Below are 22,733 nucleotides of genomic sequence, written 5' to 3'. Positions count from 1 at the left end.
GGGTCATAGACAGAAAAAAGTGTCCTTTACCCTTGTCTTCTTTTTTATTTCCCATAAACATACAATTAATTTGAGTAAATAACTTGAGTAAATAAACTCAAATTAACTATTTAAATAGAAAAAGAGTAGCATACACAGAACAAGTTTAAAAAACATACAAAATATATAATAATAATACATTTTATTTAAAAGCGCTTTTCATATGAATGGGATGCTTCTTTAAACATGTAACTGAATTATTGAAAAAAGTTGTTGAAGCCTAAATTGACCTCAAAGTGGCGCTGTTTACTCTGTCGCTACTGTGCTGCGCCCGTAGACTGTGGCTGCGATGCCAGCGATTCTCAAAACTTTATTAGTAAAACATCCGTCTTCCAATGACACGTGACACACCCCGGAAGTAGGTGACGTCGCAGAACAACAAAGATGGCAGGAATGGGAAGCAGCAACTACTGGGAGGGTAAGGAGGCAACATTTGTCTCGCTTTACACCAAACGCTTATAACGGCAACATCTTATGCCTCATTCCTAATGTCAGCTATTCATTTGCCACTGTCATGGTGCGTTTGGCTCATACGGTTCATCGTTCAAGCACATACAACAACTAGCTAGCTTCCAGCAAGCTAGCTAACATGTCGCCATGTAAGTTCAACAGTCAACGCTTTTCCTTAAGCTGTTAAATCTGCGTCGCTCCTCTGAACGGCCTGTCAGCTCGGCACATCGGGTTGTTTCAGCGGCAATGTTAATGATATGCTAATTAGAAGACGTGGTTTTCTACTATTCGTTTTCCACGGTTAATGCAACGTTGCATTAAGTTAGCTCGTTCAGCTTAACCGTTGTTGTTGACGTTGCTTTGGCTTTCGCAACGAGCTGAAATGAACCTTTATTTATTACCATTGGCTGATGTGTTCAATTTCTTTCCGCTGCCACGAATAGTCCTGCCACATAAAAATATGCAATTAATATATATATGGGATCATTATAGAATTATAATGGTTGTACAGTACTGTATATTCTACTGTTACTGATGCGTTAACAATATAACCATGTCTATTTTACAATAACAGACTAACTACAGCCACCAACTAAACGTGAGAAAGTTATAAGTTCATATTGTTTTACTATAATGTATTGTTCTAGAAACATTCACAGTCTTAAACTTTATGCTCAAGCACAGTACTTGAGTTAATGTACTTAGATACTTTCGATCACAGATTGTTAACACGTTTTTTTTTGTTGTTGTTTTTTTCCTGGGTTTCCTGGGTGCTTGTGTGTTACAGATCTGCGAAAGCAGGCCAGACAGTTGGAGAATGAACTCGACTTGAAGCTGGTCTCCTTCAGTAAACTGTGCACCAGCTACAGCAGCTCCAGGGATGGACGCCGGGGAGACACGTAAGAGCAAGTCTTTTTGTCCCACCTGCAGAGTAAACAACCGCCTCAGGCAAAAGTCTCTGTCGAATCTTTGTCACACTGGCAAAGGTATATTTATAGGAAATGATACTCGACTGGAGACTGACCGGTTAATTAACTACTCCAGGTCAAACTGCTTTTGACTACTTAAATTCAGTAGGCAGAGGGCCTGGATGTTTACTTGCCAACACAGGAAAGGGATGGCTTCAGGAAGGAAGTGTTCATGAACAATACACTGAATTCAACCAACTCCAAGGGTGTTGTTCATGGGATATAATAATCTGGGAAGCAGGGAAGATAAGGATGATTCCCAAAGAGAGATTATTGTAAAACGGTATAAGCAGATATTTGTTTCTTAAGCCACCTGAGACCTTGAGACTCTTTAAAGTTAGATTCTTGAAAATAATTTTACGAGAAACTGCGTATAAAATATTTCTTGTCATATGAGGCTGGTTTGATGCCTCCCTAAACAACTACATAGAGCCATTCAGTGAAACATCACCAGCTTAGAAATTACCCAACTACTCATGTAGGGTGGTTTTAGGACATGCCTACTATTCCTGTGTGGATGGTGTTAATGAAATATTTTGAATGAACAGTACTCAGTTCAGGTTTATTGTGAGTTATCTCGAATTAAACCTTTGTTTTCATTTGTAGTTAAACTTGTGGTATAGAAAATTCTTGCACCACTATGTCATTAATACAGTGAAACAATAATTTTCTATTTTTCACTCTATAAACACAAGAAAATCCTGTGGGAGTGCTGCAATAAGTTACCTGGTTGAGAAGGCGTTCCATTAATCGAGGCTATTGTCCGTCTCTCCCTTACCTCATTTTCTGCCTCTCTTCACTGGAGATCTATTGCAATAAAAGCACAAATGCTCAGATAATTACTAAATACTTAAGGAAAAAAAAAATCTCTTATGCAAGATTTTATACTACGAACAAATGTCTTTCAGCCAACTTTCTAAACGTTCTCCACTCTTTGTCCCCTCTCTCAAGGTCGGACACCACCCCACTACTAAACAACTCTACCCAGGACAGGATGTTTGACACCATGTCTGTGGAGATTGAACAGCTGCTTGCCAAAGTGAGTAAATTCTCTTTGGCTAGTGGCCCGTGAAAGGCCAGCAAAAAGACTATGATAAGAACAACGATGGATGCATGCCAAGGCTGTTGTCTTTCATCAAGGAAAGAACAGACTGCACTTCTCCGCACAGTTTACGACCAGTAAATTTAAGATTAAAAAATATTCGGTTCAATGACGGACTCAAACAAACAATAACACATCATCAACAGTGAAGTGGAATTTGACAGAATAATATAATTACTAAAGTTAATGACGCATACAAAAGAGATCAGCTATTACTATATTAATATTAAATGTTTATGTGTGCAGTGTTGAACACCAAAGTGTACAAACGTATTTCTCTCTGTGTTGTTAGATGTAATATACACGGTCTTTGTGACTGGCACATTTGCTATGATCTATTTATGTCTCCTGTCTTTCTGTCTGCTCATTTATTTTCTGTCTGTCTATTAGCTGACGGCAGTGAACGACAAGATGGCGGAGTACACCAACGCCCCGGTTGCGTCATCTCTCAATGCTGCACTAATGCACACGCTCCAGAGACACAGGGACATCCTACAGGTTTGCATTCTTGTCTTTCTTCCTCACTCATCTGTTGTGTGTGCTTTTTCTGTATTTAACATTTTTAATCACTTTCAAAACACTCTGGAATAACTAAATTATACCCTTGAAGTATCCAGCGACTATTCCATGAAGCACACACTGTACTAGCTCAATGGTGTTTTCTGTTTGTTTCTCTTCGAAATGTTTTAACATTTATTTGTTTATTTGCTCAGGATTACACACATGAATTCCACAAAACCAAAGGCAACTTCTTGGCCATACGGGAAAGGGAAGACCTTCTTGGATCTGTCAGGAAAGACATTGAGTGAGTACCCCAGACATATATTCAGTTACTATTCCAGCATGTGGGACTACATTATATTTAAAATCTCTGTTTATTATTTACTCTAGTAACGAAACTCCAGTACCCACACCTGTTGATAACTCATAATGCTAAGTTGTGTAAGAATGGGTCGTTTTGTCAAATGGAGGCCTTACACTTTTAGGGACACTTTGACACCACTGTCATAAAACGTCAAAATACCATCTAAGCTTTGCTAACACAGTTAAGTGCAATAAGATGAAACATACAGTAATAAGCCACCTAATGCTGCATTCTGGTTCAACAGCAAGGAAGCCAGCTCACCATTTGTCTCCGATCCTTTTATTGAGCAAAGCTTTGCCAACGACTAAAAGCCATTCTGAGGTTTACCCTCACTGGCCTCTTTTTTTCTCTTCTTAGCTTTCTCTTAATGTCATGTGCCGTCTCTTTGCCTCTGTCATGATGTCTCTGTATTGGGAATATTGAGCTACATTCTCCTTAAACCTAACAGTAGACCTATGATTGGTGATGCTACTCACTTCTTGTTGGTGATCATACCCCAATCAACGTAGTGCCAGAACAGAGGTGGAGTAAAATGAAAGTGACTCAGGTTTCTACATGCAAGTCATTGCACCATCACAACAATCCTTAAGCTGTTATTTTAAGGTAAAATAGTTGACTAATGCTGCTTTTAGCTTTGTAGACACATTAAATTAGTGGTCAGATCCACCGCTTTAATTAAACTCTAGAGGTTACTACATACAAAACAAATAATATCATGTGATATGCTTTAGTAGATGTTTAAGAATAAAAACTGCCAAGTATTATTGACGGCCCTCCTATGTTGTAGAACGTATTCCTTAGAGGGAGAGTTGAACCTTGACTTCCGCTTGGCACACGCTTGAAAAATGTTTGCCATTAAATCCTGAGAAGATTCATAGCCTTCTCGGCCTTGTGTTGAAAAAGTGTGTCCTCTCTTCGGATTGGCTCAGTTGTGCGTGAGTGTATTGGAATGAGACAGAGGTTCCCACAGACCATGGGTCTTGTTTTTTTTTTTTTTTTTTGTAATGGCTTATTGATCTGTGAGACGCAGCAGTGAGCGTACGGTGAGCACTGCAGGAATCCTATCGATCCCACTCCGTCCATCTAGAATGCAGATAGTCTGCAGAGGCCTCATACCGGCAGACATGTTCCACAGGCCTGCAGTCACCTGTTATATATTCATAGCATTTTCACAGTCATTTGAAAGCATGTCAGTTTGATGGTATGTTCACAGACTTCATATAGTCAGATCAGTTAATACAAGATACCAGCTTTTTGCCAGTGTGCTGCTCAAAAGCTTCGCAGATCACGGTGTACAGCAGTGTGGCGTTATTTTCAAGTACCAGAATTTATAGCACTAGCACAAATATATCTTGTTGTGTCACCTCTGTATTGACGTTAAATCCAAAAACATGTGCTCTCTGAGACTTTATGAGATTATATACACCGATCAGCCGTGTGTTAGAAGCAGGAAAAATTGGAAGGTGGAAGGACTGGAGTGACTCTGACAAGGGCCAAATTGTGATGGCTAGACTACTGGTTCAGAGCATCAGTACCTATCTAAAGTAGTCCGAGGAATTAGGAGCAGTGGACTGGCGACAGGGTCCTGGGTTGCCACGGCTCATTAATACATGTAAGGAGCAAAGGCTGTCTTGTGCGTTCCACTTCAGTTCTCATTGCTGAGAAAGTTAATGCTGGTTTCGGTTAGAAAGGTGTCAGAATACACAGTTTGTTTTAGTCAGGGGATTCATGCTGCCGACAATGGGCGTGTAAGTATCAGAACTTGACAGCAGAGCTATGGAAGAGTGTGGCCTGGTCTGATATATCATGCTTTCTTTTACATCACGTAGCTGGCCGGGCTCTTATGTGCTTCTCTTCTTGGTAACACATGTCATCAGCATGCATGGAACAACCACTTTCCACAGGGGCGTGCTCGGCCTGCAACAATGTCCAGGTGGTGGTAGGTGTAAGTTACATCCACATAAATGCCAGGACCCAGATTTCCCAGAAGCATATTAATGCCACTGACTTCACAGGTGGGCAGTTTTAAGGTTGATCGGTGCTCATACACTGTACAGCCACATGCGCAGATGGCATATAAAGTAGCTTGCTCCCCCTGCTGTGTCTCTCTGCCCATGAATCACTGTGGCTGCTGTTGTTTGTGGGATTATTACGTATGCCTCTATTAAAAAGCAAATTAAAAATTAATCAAGGATGACTTGAGTTGAAGAGGAACAACTTTTCCCCTCAACAGTTTTATTAATGTTACTTATGTTAAAAGTGTAGTTGCTTTTGTAATGGTGTGTTCTTGATTATACCACAAGTGTTCACATTCTTTAAGTCGACCTGGTTTATAACGATCTGCGTGAGTGCACTACCCATTCATTACAGTCTAATGATAATTAAAACTCACGCTGCACAAATGCAGTCAAATACTAACAGACTGTAATGCCAATCAGATTGTAACGTCCCACGAGGTCAGCATTACACGGAGCAGTTCACTCAGTCATCTCATTAAATCACCTTTCTAAGGAGCGCCTCTGACCCTACGTCAGCCCTGCGCTGATTAATCTAATGCATAGAAATGAGAGGGTGTTGTGGACCCAGTGCTCAGCCTAACCATGACTAATGTGCCCAGGGGCTGCTAATGAGGGAACCATCCGAGCTCACAGGTAGGGGAATTACAGTGGCCGCAGTGCAATGGGATATCGAGACAGTTTCTTTTCTAATTTGCCCTTAACCTCCCCACATTTATCTTTCTGGTGGAGCCAGGTAATATAAAGAGGTAGGACTTGAGAATATATGTGAAAGTAGCCATATTCTGAACAGCTTTTCGCCTCTTTAGGTGGTGCACTGCTTCATAACTATCAGTTAACTTGACACCATTTCTTTTGACCTTGTCAAAGGGGCAGAGCGGGAGGAAATCACTGGCCAGTTTCATCCAATCAGTAGTGTGTTCCAAAATGATAAAAAATGATTTAATGGCAAAACATGTAATATAGAATGTATCGTGGAAGCAGGGGCAAAATATTTAGACTTTTTAGTTTTCTTAAAATACGCAATAATGTAAATGAATATACAGTAAGTATACGTTTAAGGCCTTTTAATGTAATATAATAGAGATTACAATGTGTTTCGAATGCAAAATGCATTTTTAAGCTTTCATTACATTAAAGCAGTGATGGACGTTTCTGCTGCAGCTGAGTCTTTTGTCCTTTTTCGTCAGGTAGAGGGCAGTAGAGCTCTTGCCCATGGAGTAAACCTGTCCCGGACACTGTTCACTGTAGATTTTGCATGTGTGTCAGGGTTGTTTTCACTATGCACACTCAAAAAATCAATACTTATTACAAGCAGTAGTGCACACTGTCTCTTTATACGACACCCGAAACGAGCAAGATGACATTTTATCAAACGCTGTGTCAATATCTTGCAGCGTGCTAGCAGACTCTGTCGGCAAGACGTGTTCTTGCCCAAGAAGCGCACACAGACTTCCTGCGTGCAGCTGTGCCATTCATAATAACAGCATCTAGCAGAGCTGAGCTCAGACCCAACGCTCCCTCTGCTCCTGCCTTGATTCTAAATGTCAGCAACAAAAATGACAGCTAGTCCGTGATTTACATCGGTGCCCTTTTAAAAAGCCTTGCTGGAGTGATGAAGCTGGCTGTCAGTACAGGCAATTCTGGCATCGGCCCTGCTGCTGGGGTGGCCGGCGTGGGCTCAAGGCAGCCACTGTGGGGTGCGCTACACGGCTTCGGATGGCGCACAAAGAATGAAGCAGGCACATTTATTATTGGTCTTTGTGCCGTTAGCTGGGTGGAGTAGGATGTTTATGGTATATTTGTGCTCGTACTGTGATGCTTCACAGTTCTCCCCCCTCCCCTGCTCTTTATCTCGCTCTCGCCCAGCAGGAGGGTGGGGCTGTGTTAAATGACCAGAAACCCTGGAGAACGCATGGGAGTCCGTATGTGTATGGGGATGCTGATAGCTAGAGTTGCATCAAGCAGAAGAGAATGGGTGTGATGTGTTTGTTCTGTGAGTGGTATAACAGCCCATCCATTAACTCTGACTATGTTGCTACCATGCAGCTTAGTAGTAGAAAACACGTTTCATTTCTGCTCCTTTGTTAACCCGAGCCTCTTGCATACCTAATGATAAGATTAGTCAAAGAACTGTAAGGCACACTGAGCAAATTTAATGTTTTGTCCAAACTACCACCCGCTCTGAACCCATTCACAATTTCTAGTGATTCATGCTTTTGAAACAGAATTTGTACTTTTTCATTCGCTGGTTTTAAAATTATATGGCTCTGGTAGCAACATTCCTAGGTGGTGCTTGGCAGATTGTGAATGAGAGATACAGAAAGGGTTACAATCTGAATAGGTCAGTCCCTATCAGCTGACCTTCTTTCTCAACCCTTGTCTTGACTTTGGTTGAGTGCGGGTCAGACATTGCCTTACTTTGATGACCTGACCTTGCAATCAGGATGGTATCAGGATGGCCATTTCACATGCGGCACGTGCTTTGTTAACTCACTAGTGATGCAAACCATACATTTCCTGCTGTTGCTGGTCTACGTTAAAGCATTCCACCGGTCAACCACAGGAAAGCTTTTACTGTAAAGCAGGAACAAGCAATACAGATATGTTCAGAGGAACTGTTTGCTACAACAAGGCCTACACAGCAGCTACACTAGTGATTTTTGTCAGCGGTTCCAAGTAATGACTGTAAGGAGAAGCATGTGTTTGCAGGTCGCACGAACCAGAAAAGCTCCTCCACACCAGTAACATGTTTTACCAAGTGAGACGCTCCATAATGCTCAGTGGGAATCACCAAGGCGTTTATGTCTTTATATCCAATGTATGTTCAGATGACTGTTGTAGGATTCTTGACTGTAGAAGTGTGAAAGAGTTTGAAACAGACAAATGGTCACCTCACTTTGCAAACTGTGGTCATCTTCCTGTGTAAGAAGAAAAGGAATGGGCTTGTCTCTTGACTTTGACATTTACTTTTGGACTGTCATTCCCGGAAATGTCAAAAGCTGAGATTCATGCATTCTTCAAATATTGTGTCACGTTTAATCAATACAAATTTGTATTTTATACCAGTTTTCCTGCACTCCTTTTTCAGGTCATACAAGAGTGGCTCCGGGGTCAACAACAGAAGAACAGAGCTGTTTCTAAAAGAACATGAGCACCTGAGAAAGTAAGTTCACTGCACCTTTCTTCGCCTTATTTGACAAATCTGTAGTAATCCAGGATCTAACCACTTTTTTACTATATAATATTTATTAGTAATGTCGGTTCTAAAACCCCAGCAGTTCAAATATAAAGGAAGCTGTAATTTTCCAAAAGTTGTAGAGCTTCTCTTGGTGAAGAAACAGTAACATATTCATTTTGTACTCCGACACATAAAGCTGTAAAAAGTTATGCATATTTTCTATGACGTTAGGTCAAATCTCCAGAAACCTAATTAGTATCCTACCATCATTTGGCTGACTTTCATCGTTGCAGAACATCATGTGGTAGCTTAGTTTGAGGACTGTTTGCGTGTGTGTGTGAGAGGTGTGAGATGCACCCTGTGTGGAAAGTAAAAATTGAATGTCAGCAGGGCACACATGAACACACACGCAAACCAAACACAAATAAATCACACAAGAGCTTTTTATGTTGCCTAGGGAAAATGATCCCATTCAATTTCTTGGTTATAACCAACAAATACAAACAATCTGATTGATTGTAGTTAGATTTGTTTCCTGTTTTCCTGTTTCAAGCGTCTCAAAGGAATAAGGGGTAAATTATTCCCCATCAAAAACCTTTCAAAACAGGCTTTACCTGCTCTGACACTGCGTGGCTCATAATTATTTCTGAATTTATATGAAATGAGTTTTATATAGGGACTCCTCTACGGTGTGTGAACTCTGCAACACATTTTTTAAAGTCTGTGATTGTTTTTGTCAACATCACAAGAAACCCGAAACTTTGTGGTACTCTGCAGACAGAACAAACAATGTGCTCTGAAAAATCACATCTGTTGTGTGTCGTGACTTGAGTGAGGATAGAAAGCTTTTCTTATTAATTATCATTTATTCAAATTGGGCTTCAAATAGTCAAACTGAATACAGCCACCTGCATTCCCGGCAGCAAAGCTCTCGTGCCAGTCCATCACGATCGATCAGGGTACTGATAATGAAATTATCAATTTAAACCGCAACCTGTCTCATAGGGCTTCCCTCAACCATTGCTGAAGATGGGAGGGGAAAGAGGAGATTGATGATGAGGATCAAGTTACGCTATTAGAGCCATAAAACAGGAAAGAAGGCCTGAAGAGAAGAGAGATAAAATGCGTTAGTGGCAAGATGGTTTGAAGACTCTGTGAAGGCAGACCACAGATGCTCGATAATGATGAGAGATTTGAGTTGAAATGCTTTTTATCTTTTTTTTTTTTTTTCACGATTTCCTGCACTGGCTGTGACGTTCTCGTTTCAAAAAGCTGTTTTCATTGCACTTATTATCAATAATGACATGCATGTGAACATTTGCACCTGTTTTGATTTAGTTTAAATTGAATATTCACTGCACGTTGGGAACTAGTTGTGGAGTTGTCACGATGCATCTCAGCTTGGAGTCACTCCCTGCGTGTGACCTTTGCCTTTTACCTTGGTCATGTCAGCCTACATAAGGATCAAAACTACAACAACAGTAGGTTTAGGGGAGATAATGTAATGCATGAGAAATAGTCTATCAGGCATTATATTGTGACTCGGTCTGTAAAATATTGGCATGTGGACGTACCAGCATTGCCAATGTGATCAGCTAAGACGAATCACTCCCCAACAAAAATAACAAACCGGTCTCTTCCAGTTAATCTACAAATGGCTGCAGTAGGCGGAGTGCTTTAAATTCCTCATCGATTCTTAACAGAACCCGATGACACGGACCTACAGTACGCAGATATATTTTAGAAGATCGCATCAGCCGGGCATCCCTGAATATTCTGTAGATCGTTATTTTTCCTTTTCACCATCTTTGTGCATCTGTTTTTTCATCTCTCTTTGCCATAAAGGTTAGTCATCATGAATAAACTAGAGCAAGGGAAGGGCAGTCACATTAAAAGTTCATGATGGAACAGGTCTCATGGTTGTGGTCTCTCTGAGAAAGACTTCCTCTCAAACAGAGTTGTTTTATTTTTAACACGACAATGGAGTGAGTGTGATGTGAGGGAAAATTAAACCTTGTATTAACACGGATGTCAGAATTTGATTAGTGTAACTGCTGTTTATTTGCCAGCAACGGTGAATCCTACTTCTGTAATGATGCACTTCTTTTCCTCTGGTCTCTTGTCTAAAAAGGTTTTGTCTGTACCTCAACACCTTTCTGTTTTTTTTTGTAATTCTATAATTTACAACAATTATAATAATTTATTTATAACCCACAGGCCACATCAGCAGTCACTCCAGAGTCTTACAAACACAAAGAACACCATGTTGAATTTATGTCTTTGTCAAAGTCTTTGTTGAGAGATGGACAAAGAGCATATGTGTGACCGTTTTGGCTCAAATAATGTACCTGATTTGCACCTAACAAGGCACGCTAGACAAGGATACCTTTTTATTTTGAATGCATTAACCATCCTTAATGACTGGCTCACGTATTATGGTCCATTTATTATAATTTTTGTCCTTCATAGACAAGATTAATATTGTTTATTTATTGTTTCTGTGACAGAAAGCTCAGTTTTCTAATTGATTCCATTGGTGTTTGAAGTGCTGCTTAGTGGTATGTGCTGATTGGGCTTTGGGAGCCTGCCGTTTTATTTGGACAAGTCTTAAAGTCTTACTTGCCATCCAGTTGGAGAGTGTAGGCTGGCCAAGTTGTCATCAAAAATGTCAAGAAATAGCGAATAGTTCTAGACACTGAACTATGTTTTTGATTGCCCAAGTGGAGCTGCACAAGGGAAGTCTTCTGGACCGCTTGCTGACACACAATTAGGCAACAAAATCATATCCAAATCTCCCAGCATGAATGCTCACACAACCGTTCTAAAGTGTCTTCCTCCTTCCTTATAGTCTTTTATTTTCAGTGTTTACCACAGTCCCATTTTTTTTAAACCAACCTTTCTGTAGTTGTAGCCTACTGCGTTTTTTTTCCAGCTCTGGTCAAGAATGTTTTGGTGATAATTGGTGTTAAACAGGAGTTTAACGACTTCAGAAGTCGACTAATATGTGGTGAAAGTCGAGTCTACGTCAACTAGTCAATGGCGTCACACAAAAACACAGTAGAAAGTAATTCTTTGCAAGAATGAAATCTATGTTTTTGACCTGAATACATACTGTAGCGTGTGACACAAAGGAAGCTATGGAGGCTTTTCTTCAAGGTAATTGAAGCTTGAACACAAACTACTGTCAGCCGTAGCCCACACCAACACCATAAACACCGCCTGACACTTCTAATATGTAGCTCTCGCTCGGCAAACTCTCAGCTCTACCATAACTCACGTCTCTCGTGGTGCATAAACTACATAGAACACAACAGAACTACATGAGCTTATCAGTACTGTGTGCTGTAGATATGTATAGTCTATATAAATCGGCGCATTTAATAATACTTCACAGTGTGTTGTAAGAGTGCGGTGTACCCCCAAAACCTTTTCCATGTATAGCAGTTCAAGGTCTAATAACTTTATAATAACTGTCCCGGTAGAAAGGGCTTCATCTTTAGTGAAGTATTTCCACACACTTGATGAACCGCTGCTAGTTTGCTGCAATGACTGACTGGGTTCTTCACCTGTTTTCTCTGTGGCATCCGTGCTGTTTTTGTCACGTGATCTGCGACTAGTCAACTTCCTGCTTAAAGCGTCATAGCACAGCAGTAAAGTCGACCATTCGGTACAATCCCTAGTGTTAAATACTGTACATGTTGTTAATTGACCTTGAAAGTTTGTGACAGACAGCGTTCCCATAAAGACCATTTCTGTTAATGTTTCATAGAAGTTGTATGTATCGAGTGTTTGGCAGCACATTTTGAATCAACTCTCCGTTTGATTTGTGACCACTTTTCGTCTTTGCTGATGCAGTTTGTTCTTTGCAACTGTCGCCAAGATTTGCAGTACTGTTTCCACGGTAAAGTAATTAACGTTTCAGTTTGCTGGACTGATTCTCTTAGTTGCCTCATATTGTCTGAAAAGCCAACCTGACAGAGCATTACTCACAAAAAGTGTTTTTCTTATAGAAAGCCCATTATATTGTTAAACAGTTGATGAATCTGTGAGAACCGTCGATATAAGATATATCACTTAGTTTATCTATCTTTTTTAGTAATTTAGGCTTTTCATTGTACTGGTATAGCACTATAGTCTCATTCTACGCTCATGCGTGTGTGAATAGGAGTAGAGCCAGGAGGATGGTATGGGTTGATTCATCACACTGAGAAAGGCAATTAGCTTGAAGCTAATGAGGGATTTAATGACTGCAGCAAAACACAACTGACCAAGGGAAGTGGAAGCAAGCCACTCATAGCCGTAACCAGAGCTGTCCCAATATACATGAATGTGATGGCACAATCAGACTCACCACTATAGGTGTGGTGGAGAGAATAAAGCATAAATCTTCTCCCATCTCATCTCTGCCTGTAAAAACCCCATGAATCAAGACTCACTCCCCGGCTCGCTCTCTTTCTCTTTAGCTCATGATTTATAAGGAAACCACTATCAGCAGACAGACAGTTAAAGGTTTTAGTTTTCTCTGTCAGCCACTTGACAGTCCACCACATTCTTCTTACGCTGTCTTTTGTTTCCTGTTTCAGACATACCGCCTCTGTTAGGGCACTGATGGATCTAATGTGCCTATTAAGCAAGTACATGTATTAAGTTTGTAAGATTTATACAATTACAGCCACTTGTTTCAAGGCTGAAGAAGTATTAGCCTGTTCCCACTGGATACCACAACCATCTACGTACAGTATGCTCTGTTGCACCCAACTGTTCCCACTATAATCCATTTGTGCGAAACTAGCCTTCATTTTGAATTTAGTGCTTTTACCTTTTTGGCCAAATTACTAGATTGCTTTTAAACCCGTTTCAACAGAACACAAGCAACAATTTAAATATTACAAATTACAAGAATACAGTTTTGTTATGACATGCCCACTTATAAACTGGGAAATAAAGCGCTACTATTGTCTACTACAAGACTCAGGGAACATGTGCGGTGGTCTTTGGTCTTATAGCCAACTGTCTTTCTTTTTGAGGTTAGCAGTCCTCCTTAAATGTATTATCTTTGATAAGCTGAATCTTTGAAGCTCCTTTGAGGGCTGCCCAGCATCTGTTAGATAAAAATACTGTTGGCTCAGCACAGCACAACACATACTTGCCAACAATGCATATACATATGCAGAGCCTTGAGGTATTTTTTCCCCCACTAATAAAGAAAACAGCTGCAGGGCACAAAGGGATAACCCCACTAAATATAAGGAGACCTACATACATGTTTCTGTATGAGTTTACTGTTATAAAATTCATTAAAATGAAAACACTGCTTTCTCTTTCTGTTTTTTGCAAAATAAATAGCACTCTGAAACAATGAACTAGGGCCTGATTGAAAAAAGATGGAAGGTCTTTTCACTCAAGACTTTTTAAGACGCCATAGTAGAAAAAGTAATGAAATCACGATTAATGATGGCTGCTCTGTTCAAACTACAACAAAAGTTATGAAATGGCAGAGCGTGGACACTGTTGCTCAAGTACTTGACATTGTTAGTGATGCATGAAACAAACACATTTGATTGGTTGACTCGCCACTGCGTCGTTTGAGCTTGAAATAAAAAGTTGAAGCCAGCTCAACTTTGACATGTTTGCCAGCTTCCATCTTCCAGCATTAATGGTTACTGGAAGTAAAACAAAAAACATCATTGACGCTATTATAAAATCTGTGTTGTTTCTATAATGGCAGTACACAATAGTTAATGGAATATACTCTGCCTTGTCTTTTGACATTATCTAAACTGGGGTTTAGATTGGTTTCAGACATGAGATTAAAATCCATCGTAGTTGGGGGGAACGTTTGGTGCAGAGAGGCTTTCCCTCACTTCCTGTAGCAGAGCTTTACAGAAATTACATATTGAGTCGAGCTGTTGAATGGACGCTGTAATACAATCCATGCAGTTCTGTTTGTTTGGTTTACTTTAGTTCTCTGGAACATTATCCAAATTGATTCCAGTTAGAGAATAAACCGCTGAGAGCTTTGTTGTTTATGAGCAACCTGAGACACAAAGTTAGAGTTACAGCATGTGATGATTGTGTGTGTGTATGTGTGTTGTGTGTATGTATGTGTGCCTTCCAGTATTCTCAATAGGACAAAAGCAAACATCTGACACTCCCTCGGTGATGTAACTGTACAGAAGCTTCAGGCTCTGTGAGGGGGTATTCTCCCTGGGTTTAGTATTGGGAGTTCAGTCCTGATTCAACCCAGGAGAACATGAGCTAAACAAATTATTAAACAAACATACTTGGACATGCAAAGGATAAATGTTCAAATTAAGACCATAACTTTCCGGGTTCTTACGTTTCATAAGGGGAAATATACACCGATCAGCCACAACATTAAAACCACTGACATGTGAGGTGAAAAACATTGACCATCTTGGGACAATTCAATGTTCTGCTGGGAAACTTGGAGCTGGCATTCATGTGGATGTTACTTAGACATGTACCACCCACCTAGACCAGACCAGACACCCCCACCCCATAGCAGTGACACTCCTTGATGGCAGCAGTCATGCCCAGCAGGATGCAGCCTGACACACACACACACACAAAAACGGTTTAGGAACTGTTTTGTAGTTAATGGTCATGTGTAGGGCTGGGTACTGCTACTGATTTCCTGAATTGTTTTGATTCCAATTCACAACCTCCCAATTCAATTCAATATCAAAGAACTTAAAATTACATCATGTTGTCTTTTACCAGTTCTTTGGTATGTCACTACATTGGGGTAGATCAAACTCATATGGAGAGGAGTAAAGCAAATCTAATACTTGTCACATAAGCTTCCTCCAACTATGTACAAGACCGATTTACACATGGCACACCACTGTAAAACTGTAGAAATTTAAACCCACTGTACATACACAGCTGAATAGCTTGTGCACATACGTGTAAGCTTGCTGCTTTGCCTCATGTCAATATCTGACGAGTGTTTTTCTCCTTCTCTCTCCTCCCCCTCTCCCACTTCTTGTCTATAGCTCGGACCGACTGATGGATGACACAATAAGGTAAGAACAGCTTTCTGTCTTCCACCTAGGAAGACATATATTTACATATGAGACAGCCCCCTCCCCCTTTCTGTGTTGTCTTATTACCCTGCTGCACCTTACCCAAATGCAACGTGAATGTGATAAGTCAAACAGGTCCTGTTGAGCTTTGGCTGGGGACCTGTAAAAAGTCACCTCTATGGTAGAACGCCATTAAATAAATCATTAAAAATAAACCATTTGCAGCCAGATGATCCAAAACCTGGATACTGAATAGCAAGGTTATTCTTGTTCCATATAAATGTCAATATGATAAAAACTAAAATGCATGGGCTCATTTAAATACAGTAATTTGCTGCATCTGCAGGACACTAATATCCCACAGAATAGCTCAGGCACTAGCTCTAGTTGGACTGAGAGGGGTAGTGATTTCCAGGGTTTGGGGTTTGGGGTGGGGCCTTATTCTTCTGTTATATTTCCCTTAGTCTTGATAGTTTGCAGCAGGCAGAACCCTGCCAGGTTATATTTGCGTCATTTTTAGTCAAGTGTTTGAATGTGTTTAAATTCAGCCTGCCATCTGGAAACCTTGAAAACTTTGCTTGAGTATAATATTCTCATTGTAATGCTTCATAGGAGGTATAGTCGACTTCTTCTCCAACATTTAATATTCTTTAGAACCTCGATTTTAGAAACCTTTTTAGTACCGTTGCTCGTCGTGTGCATGAATGATTCAATTGGGAGAATTAGATTCAAACCAAAACCTTGAAAGTGTCCCGAGTGCTTGCCATGTAAGATCGTCTCTGCATGAAATGAAGAGGGCTGTCACTTTCACGACCCCGGTTCTCCAGAATGACTCCTCCCCCTTCACTGATTTATTGCCAACATCCATCTCTCTCCAGTCGTCTCTCTCCTTTCCCTCCTACACAAATTACAAATTTGCTGCTTCCTCTTTCATTGCCTCTCCAATATTTCCAGTTGTTCATTTAATGCTCTACGGTCCCCCAGGGCCTCGCTTGAACAGTGGTCAATGTTGTGCGATTTTTCTCCACCTTTGTTCCTAATGTTTTTCGAAATTGTATGTAGTGTTAAAGTACATGTATTTGTTAATTGTGATGTTTTCAAAAATGTTGCTGCCGTCTTTCAAAAAGCCTGTTTCTTTGGTCACTTTTCACTTTCTTTTTTTAGCTAGAGCATAAAGGAAATCACAAGGACTCCAAATCATATACGACTCAATCTCAGTCCTAAATCCAGGATGTAGCATGAGGAATCTTTTGCCTTTTGTCAAATAATATTAGAACAAAAAGCCTCAATTTTATCATTAACGTCCTTCTCTGCAACCCCTTCAACAACTCAGAGCCCTATTTTCATTTCTCTATGGTATGATCTGTACCCCATTAAAAGTACATTTGTTAAAACAGATGCAGAAGTCTGCTTTGTTTACAGAAATAAAGCTGACTTCAGCTGACTTCACTTGACAGGTTACTTGATGACAACTTGAATCTAGTCCACCGGGTCACATTTAAGGATTACTGACTGATCACATAGAGTGTGTCTTTACCCTCCGCCTCTGATTCTCATGAGCTGGTTAACTTTGTGACAAAGCCTTGTCGAGGTTGCTGGAGTCAGCAAAGTGTTTCTTCCTGACTGAGGAGAACATGATACCCAAAACAATGCTCCAGGCCAAGACTGCGGACTGTCCCCGCAGCACACTCCAACCACCGGAGGTGCTGTGAACTAACACACTTACATCTGTAGTCTGCAAATTATGTCTTTGGTCCCTCAGAACCTGCATTCAAGCATGTGGGCACTCACACGTGTATGTGTGCGATGCCGGCTGCTCATTAACTTGCCAAAACGGTAAACAGGCGTGCTGATTTCATTTACTTTGTTTTGACCTGTCTCCTATGGGGCTCAGTCACTCTGGGATGGGAGGAGTTGGCCCCCTGCGGCCACTTCTTACTGTTTGTCACACTGTTGACTGTCCCAAACTAACATAATACAACTTGCAGTAAGTAAAAAAATGGCGTAACTACTGTTTTAATTTTATTTAAATCAATCCAGTATTCATTTTGCATGACAGATATTCAATTTACTGTGTTAATCTGTGATAAAGGGTTGTTGTACATTAGTGCGAACAAGTGATTGACACTTCTAATTGTATCTAGCAGCCTCACAAACTATTACTAGTATAGTTTTGTCGTAATTATTGCAAGGGAGGGTTGTGGGAGCTAATTTTTTTTCTACAACTCAAATGCTGAAGTGAAGGGCTCAAAGGTGGGCTTAGTAGCTGCTATCGATTATTGTGTGTAACTGATGCCACAGAAGACAAAAAATAGACCCTGAAACTTTCCTGCCAACTGCCCAGCTGCACTTTCTGGCTCTGAAAGTTGCTGAGGCCCCAGTTTGAGAACAAGTGAGATACAATATCACAGCAGTTCTACTGTATACCCTCCTTCTACAAACCCAGCCCTCTCATACACATGCTCTAGGTACCCACATAAAGCTGAAGGACAACTTGTTAGGGCCAGACCCCCTTATCGTAGCACAGGTGAGGTTAAAATCTCCTCCTCACCCTCTTTTAATCCTCAGTCAGTAGGATGCAAACAGTTCCATAGGCCCCTATAAATTGTGAAAACATTTTAAATAGGTGATAACACAGTTACACAACATCTTAAAGCAAGATAAGCAAGAATATATTTAGGTGGTCCTGTTGCCCTTCCTGTCTTAGTGCTTTAAACGGCATTCACAGGAATTCGATTTCCAATCAATTTCCAAGTAGTCAAAAGCACTGAAGGCAACTACTTGCAACTCACTTTTCCACTTATCCTCTCTCTCTTTTTTTTCTCCTGTGCCATTTTGGTCCTGCTTTATTTCAGGGCATCATTAAATACAGTCAACCATGACTTTTTCTACTCCTGTTAAATGAGGCATCCCCCAAGGTTCCATCTTGGGGCCTCTTCAGTTCTCTTCATACATGACTTTTACAGTCATACGTGCCTCCCCTTGGTATGGGTGACAGACAGTTTTAGCTACATGTCAGAGTTAACAGCATGTGTTTACTTGTAATGACGTATAAATCCTGTTAAACTGCCCAGATGACATCAAATCCCGGATGGCGAGATCTTTCTTTCAACTACTTGAAAACTTGTTTTTTTTTCCTTTTGTTCATGCGTACTTGTGTTGTTATTTGAACTGCATTGACTGTGAAGCCTTTTTTATTCAACTTCTGTTGTTTTTAAATGTGCTATATAAATAAAAGTGACTTGACTTTTTTAGCATTGCGATGGCGACTAAGGAGAATGTGACCTCCCAAAGGGGAATGCTGAAATCCATACAGAGCAGAGTCAACACACTGGCCAGTATCCTTTATGCTGCTCATGTGCAGGGTTTTGTGTGTGTGTACCAAGTAGTAGCATGACTGTGGATAGCAGATCCCATATTTGTGATCTTCCTTAACATTTGACTCTCCCAGACCGTTTCCCAACTATCAACAACCTCATCCAGCGAATCAACCTGCGAAAGAGAAGGGACTCTCTCATCCTCGGTACAGTGATCGGCGTCTGCACCATTCTCCTCCTGCTCTATGCTTTTCACTGAAGACGTCCAGGCCTGGAGAAAGAGTCAGGATTTAACTGCTCTTCATTGCATTGGATCCCCCTCGGAGACTGGACTCAGTTGTTGGAGGACCCTGGAGACTCCTCAGCAGAAAGACATTCAGTTGGTCCAGTTCTGGAGAAAGGAACAAATTTGACCAACATATTCTACTGAACCTGTATTTAGCAGTGGGACAGATGGAGGGGTGGTGGTTTGGGTGTTCTTCTGCCAACCAGGGAATGGAGACCAAAAGTACAAATAAGACTAGATTTTTAAAAAAATATATATATTGATAACTCACTTGGAGAGAGTGAGTGATCTGTTAAAAGTGTAAAGAGACTGAGACCATGTGATCATTTTTCTGCTTTTTTTTTTTTCATTGACAGGTGGAAGGATTTTAAGTTGAATGGTCGTTTTTAATTGAAGGAGTGGGACTGATAGTTCATTGTGGACTGTAAAATGTGAATTAATAAATTATTCATATCGCTATGTGCAAAAAAAAAAATGTGTGACACTACTAGATGCTCATTTAAAACATTTTATTTTTCAAAATATATCATTTCGAATCCGTTCAGGTGTTTTGAGCGTTCTTATTTCTGGGCAGGGATGCCTCAATAGAGCTCTCAAAATGATTACTATTACTTCATTTTCTATAAATCTAAAATATACTGGAGCTGTTCTTTTTATTTATGTTTTCATTTTCACTACTTTAGGGACATTTTATGCTTCTTGAAGCAAGTGGACACCGGATAGATGACAGTGTGTTGAAATAAAATCAGTCTCTAACCAACTGAATCTGTGTTAGTAAGGGAGAAATTTCAAAACTATTCAAATGCGAATGTTTGTTTTGTTCAATTTGAATATGCCCCACTGGCCTCTAGGAAATTGTAACATATTTGACAAAACAAAAAAAAAAAAAAATGAAGACAGTGGCATGTACCATATAAAGTCAGTTATAAAATGTGAAAGTTCGGCTGATGTTCAGCTACTGAAGGAGTTAATCATTCTGCATGTTTGTACGGTGGCCTGAAGAGCTCAATGCACTTCATCTTAAGAAAACACATGCAAATGAATATGAATTAATAAAAAGTCTTAATCAATCTGACAACAGATGCGCTGCAAATACTTGCTACGCAACTGAATACAGAAATGCAATGCAGTTACTCGCAACTCCTGCTAATACAGAAATCCGTCGTACAAACGACAACCAAAATATTTTCAGACGACCTTGATAAGTGAGGAAAAGGGTAGAAATAAAAAGGTTTAAAAAGGATTTGTGCTGTCAATCTGCAAATTAATTGTGTAGTTTGATCAGTTAAAGCAAAAACCTTATAAGGAATTATGTGATGAGGATTTCAGCTCGTTTCCAACCCCACTGATGAGTAGTAAACTCTTAGAAAGAAGCACACCCGAGCCAGGTTCATCACTTTTCGGAGTTCCCTTGAAACATTTCTGTTGTTGTTTGTGCAGCGCATTTCTTCATTTGCTTCTACTGTGAGTATTTGCATAGGATTTCTGTATCGATTGTGTTGTATTTGTGGCGTATGCATTGTCAAATTGAAGAGGGCGTTTTCTTAATTTGCTTGTGTTTTGTCTGTTTGCCTGTGTTTTTCTTCAGTTGCAGCGCTCTCCCGGCCGCTGTACGAAACGTTCACAGCAAAGTGAACCTGGCGGGGCCTCATTTGATTTCATCCACTCGAAGCACGGAGTGGCATAGCCGTTTAAAAGGGGGAACTAAAGCGTTCATCTGAGAAGGGAGGAACCGCAGGCCGGCTTAGATTCGATTAAGGTCTTAGTTTGCTGGTGGAGGTGTAGGAATGCGAAAACAAGTCAGCCGTGTGAGAAACATCAATCTGCTTTTTTCTCACTGCCTCTGGCTCTTCGTTGACTAGAATCCAAATAAAGTAAGCCCACTTCAATGGGCTGGAGGGGATAAATTTGGTTTCTTGTCCTCATTCTCTCTGTTTGATGCCGCCCTCGCAGAGTTTTTATAAACTGCCCTCAGTAGGGAAGTCCTCTGCTCAAGTCTAAATTTGTTGCAGACATGTGTACGCGCTGTCAGGAGACTGCAGAGCTCCTGAATATTTCAGCCACTCAAGCGCCACAGGGCTAAGCCCCATATCCTCTCCGTCCTCTGTCTGTGAACAAATAAGATTCTTGTCAGTGTTTTCTGAAAGCAATTTGCAAGGATGCGTGACTTCTCTGCTCACACTACATCCTGTGTCGCATAATAGGCAGGGAAGTGGATTTTTCAGAATGGCAGGAGGACACTATCCTGCAGTGTGTTTATGGGGGCGAGGAGAGCTTTAAAAGAGGAAAATGTGCCATAAATTCTTCATTTTTCTTTTTCCTTCCTCTGTCTGCCACCTACAGTCCGAAGCTGCGGTGGCGTTGATAAATGGCGTTTGTGCTCCCTGAGGCTGAACTGTGTATCATCACCTGCTCTGTGAACAGGGCTTAGATACAATAAAAGCAACAGCTGTGCAATACAGTACAATCCAATATATTATATTGCTCTGCAGCCTTGACACAGACCTGAATGGGCCTTTTTGATTCAGTCTGAATAAGAAACAAACATCACACAAATAATACATTCACAAAAGCTTTTATTCTGTTGCAGCGCACAGGTGCAGCCCCTATCATGTTCACACAACCCCTCCCTACCACCACCACCACCACCAGTTTTATGTGAGGTGAGTGAAAGGAAATGTGCTTATTCACGATTTAAACGTTACTCCCCTTTTCTTTTTAGCGATGGATGACCTGGGATCTTTCTGCAGCCGGTCCGCTCTACTACTTTTGTCGGAAAGATCTCAACAACTATTGGAGGTTTTGCACACACAGACATAAAAGCGTACGTGATTAATTACCACACTTACCTTTATTGCCGCCACTGGATTTACTTCTTCTTAAATGAATTGTCTTGACAATTAGCAGTTGAAATTGAATTTGGCTCTGTCAGGATGTAATAACTCTAAGGAACTTTCCCCTCTAGCACCAAGGGGTAAAATGTTCGGTTTGTCTCATACTTGCCATACTTATAATAATCTCTTAAGTTACATGTGTACTGTGCTCTTTACAGCAAACGTTAACATCAGCACATTTGGGATTGTTAAAGGGGAACTACCGTTTTTTTACAACCTGGACCTTATTTCTGGCATAAAATATGATCGTTTACTCACCCATATAACTTTGGTGTCATTTGGAGTCGTTCGGACAATATTTAGATCCAGCAGAGCGCCGCGTATATCCATGTAGTGGGAGTGACTGGGGCACCGAAACGCAGCCTCTAAATAACACATCTCTGAGTGTCGTGCGCACCCCGCACAGCTTGTTTACCTGTAATTTGGTACTTCTAGTTTTTTGCAACATGGCTGAATATTTTTCCAATTCTGAGGTTGTGGACGACGACTTTGTTTATGATGGACGTCCTTACTGTTTTGAGCCAGAGTATACGGATGAGGAGCTGGTTGAAAGGAGGATGCGGAGGC

At 40.7% G+C, this 22,733-nt stretch overlaps 1 protein-coding gene across 1 annotated transcript; it reads left to right on the top strand.

The window, feature by feature from the left end:
- The first annotated feature begins 254 nt into the window (after window positions 1-254).
- gosr1 (golgi SNAP receptor complex member 1) lies at window positions 255-21,766 on the top strand. Its single transcript, XM_084558093.1, has 9 exons — window positions 255-457; window positions 1,277-1,388; window positions 2,409-2,496; window positions 2,950-3,057; window positions 3,273-3,364; window positions 8,531-8,605; window positions 15,640-15,669; window positions 18,925-19,007; window positions 19,121-21,766. Exons 1-9 carry the CDS (start codon window positions 424-426, stop codon window positions 19,243-19,245), a joined length of 747 nt encoding a protein of 248 aa, XP_084414219.1. The 5' UTR covers window positions 255-423; the 3' UTR covers window positions 19,246-21,766.
- The last annotated feature ends 967 nt before the right edge of the window (window positions 21,767-22,733 follow it).

The sequence above is a fragment of the Chelon labrosus genome (assembly GCF_963514085.1).
Source record: "Chelon labrosus genome assembly, chromosome: 13".
NCBI lineage: Eukaryota > Metazoa > Chordata > Actinopteri > Mugiliformes > Mugilidae > Chelon > Chelon labrosus.
Note: the sequence above shows the minus strand (reverse complement) of the source record. Positions and strands in the feature narration are given on the sequence as shown.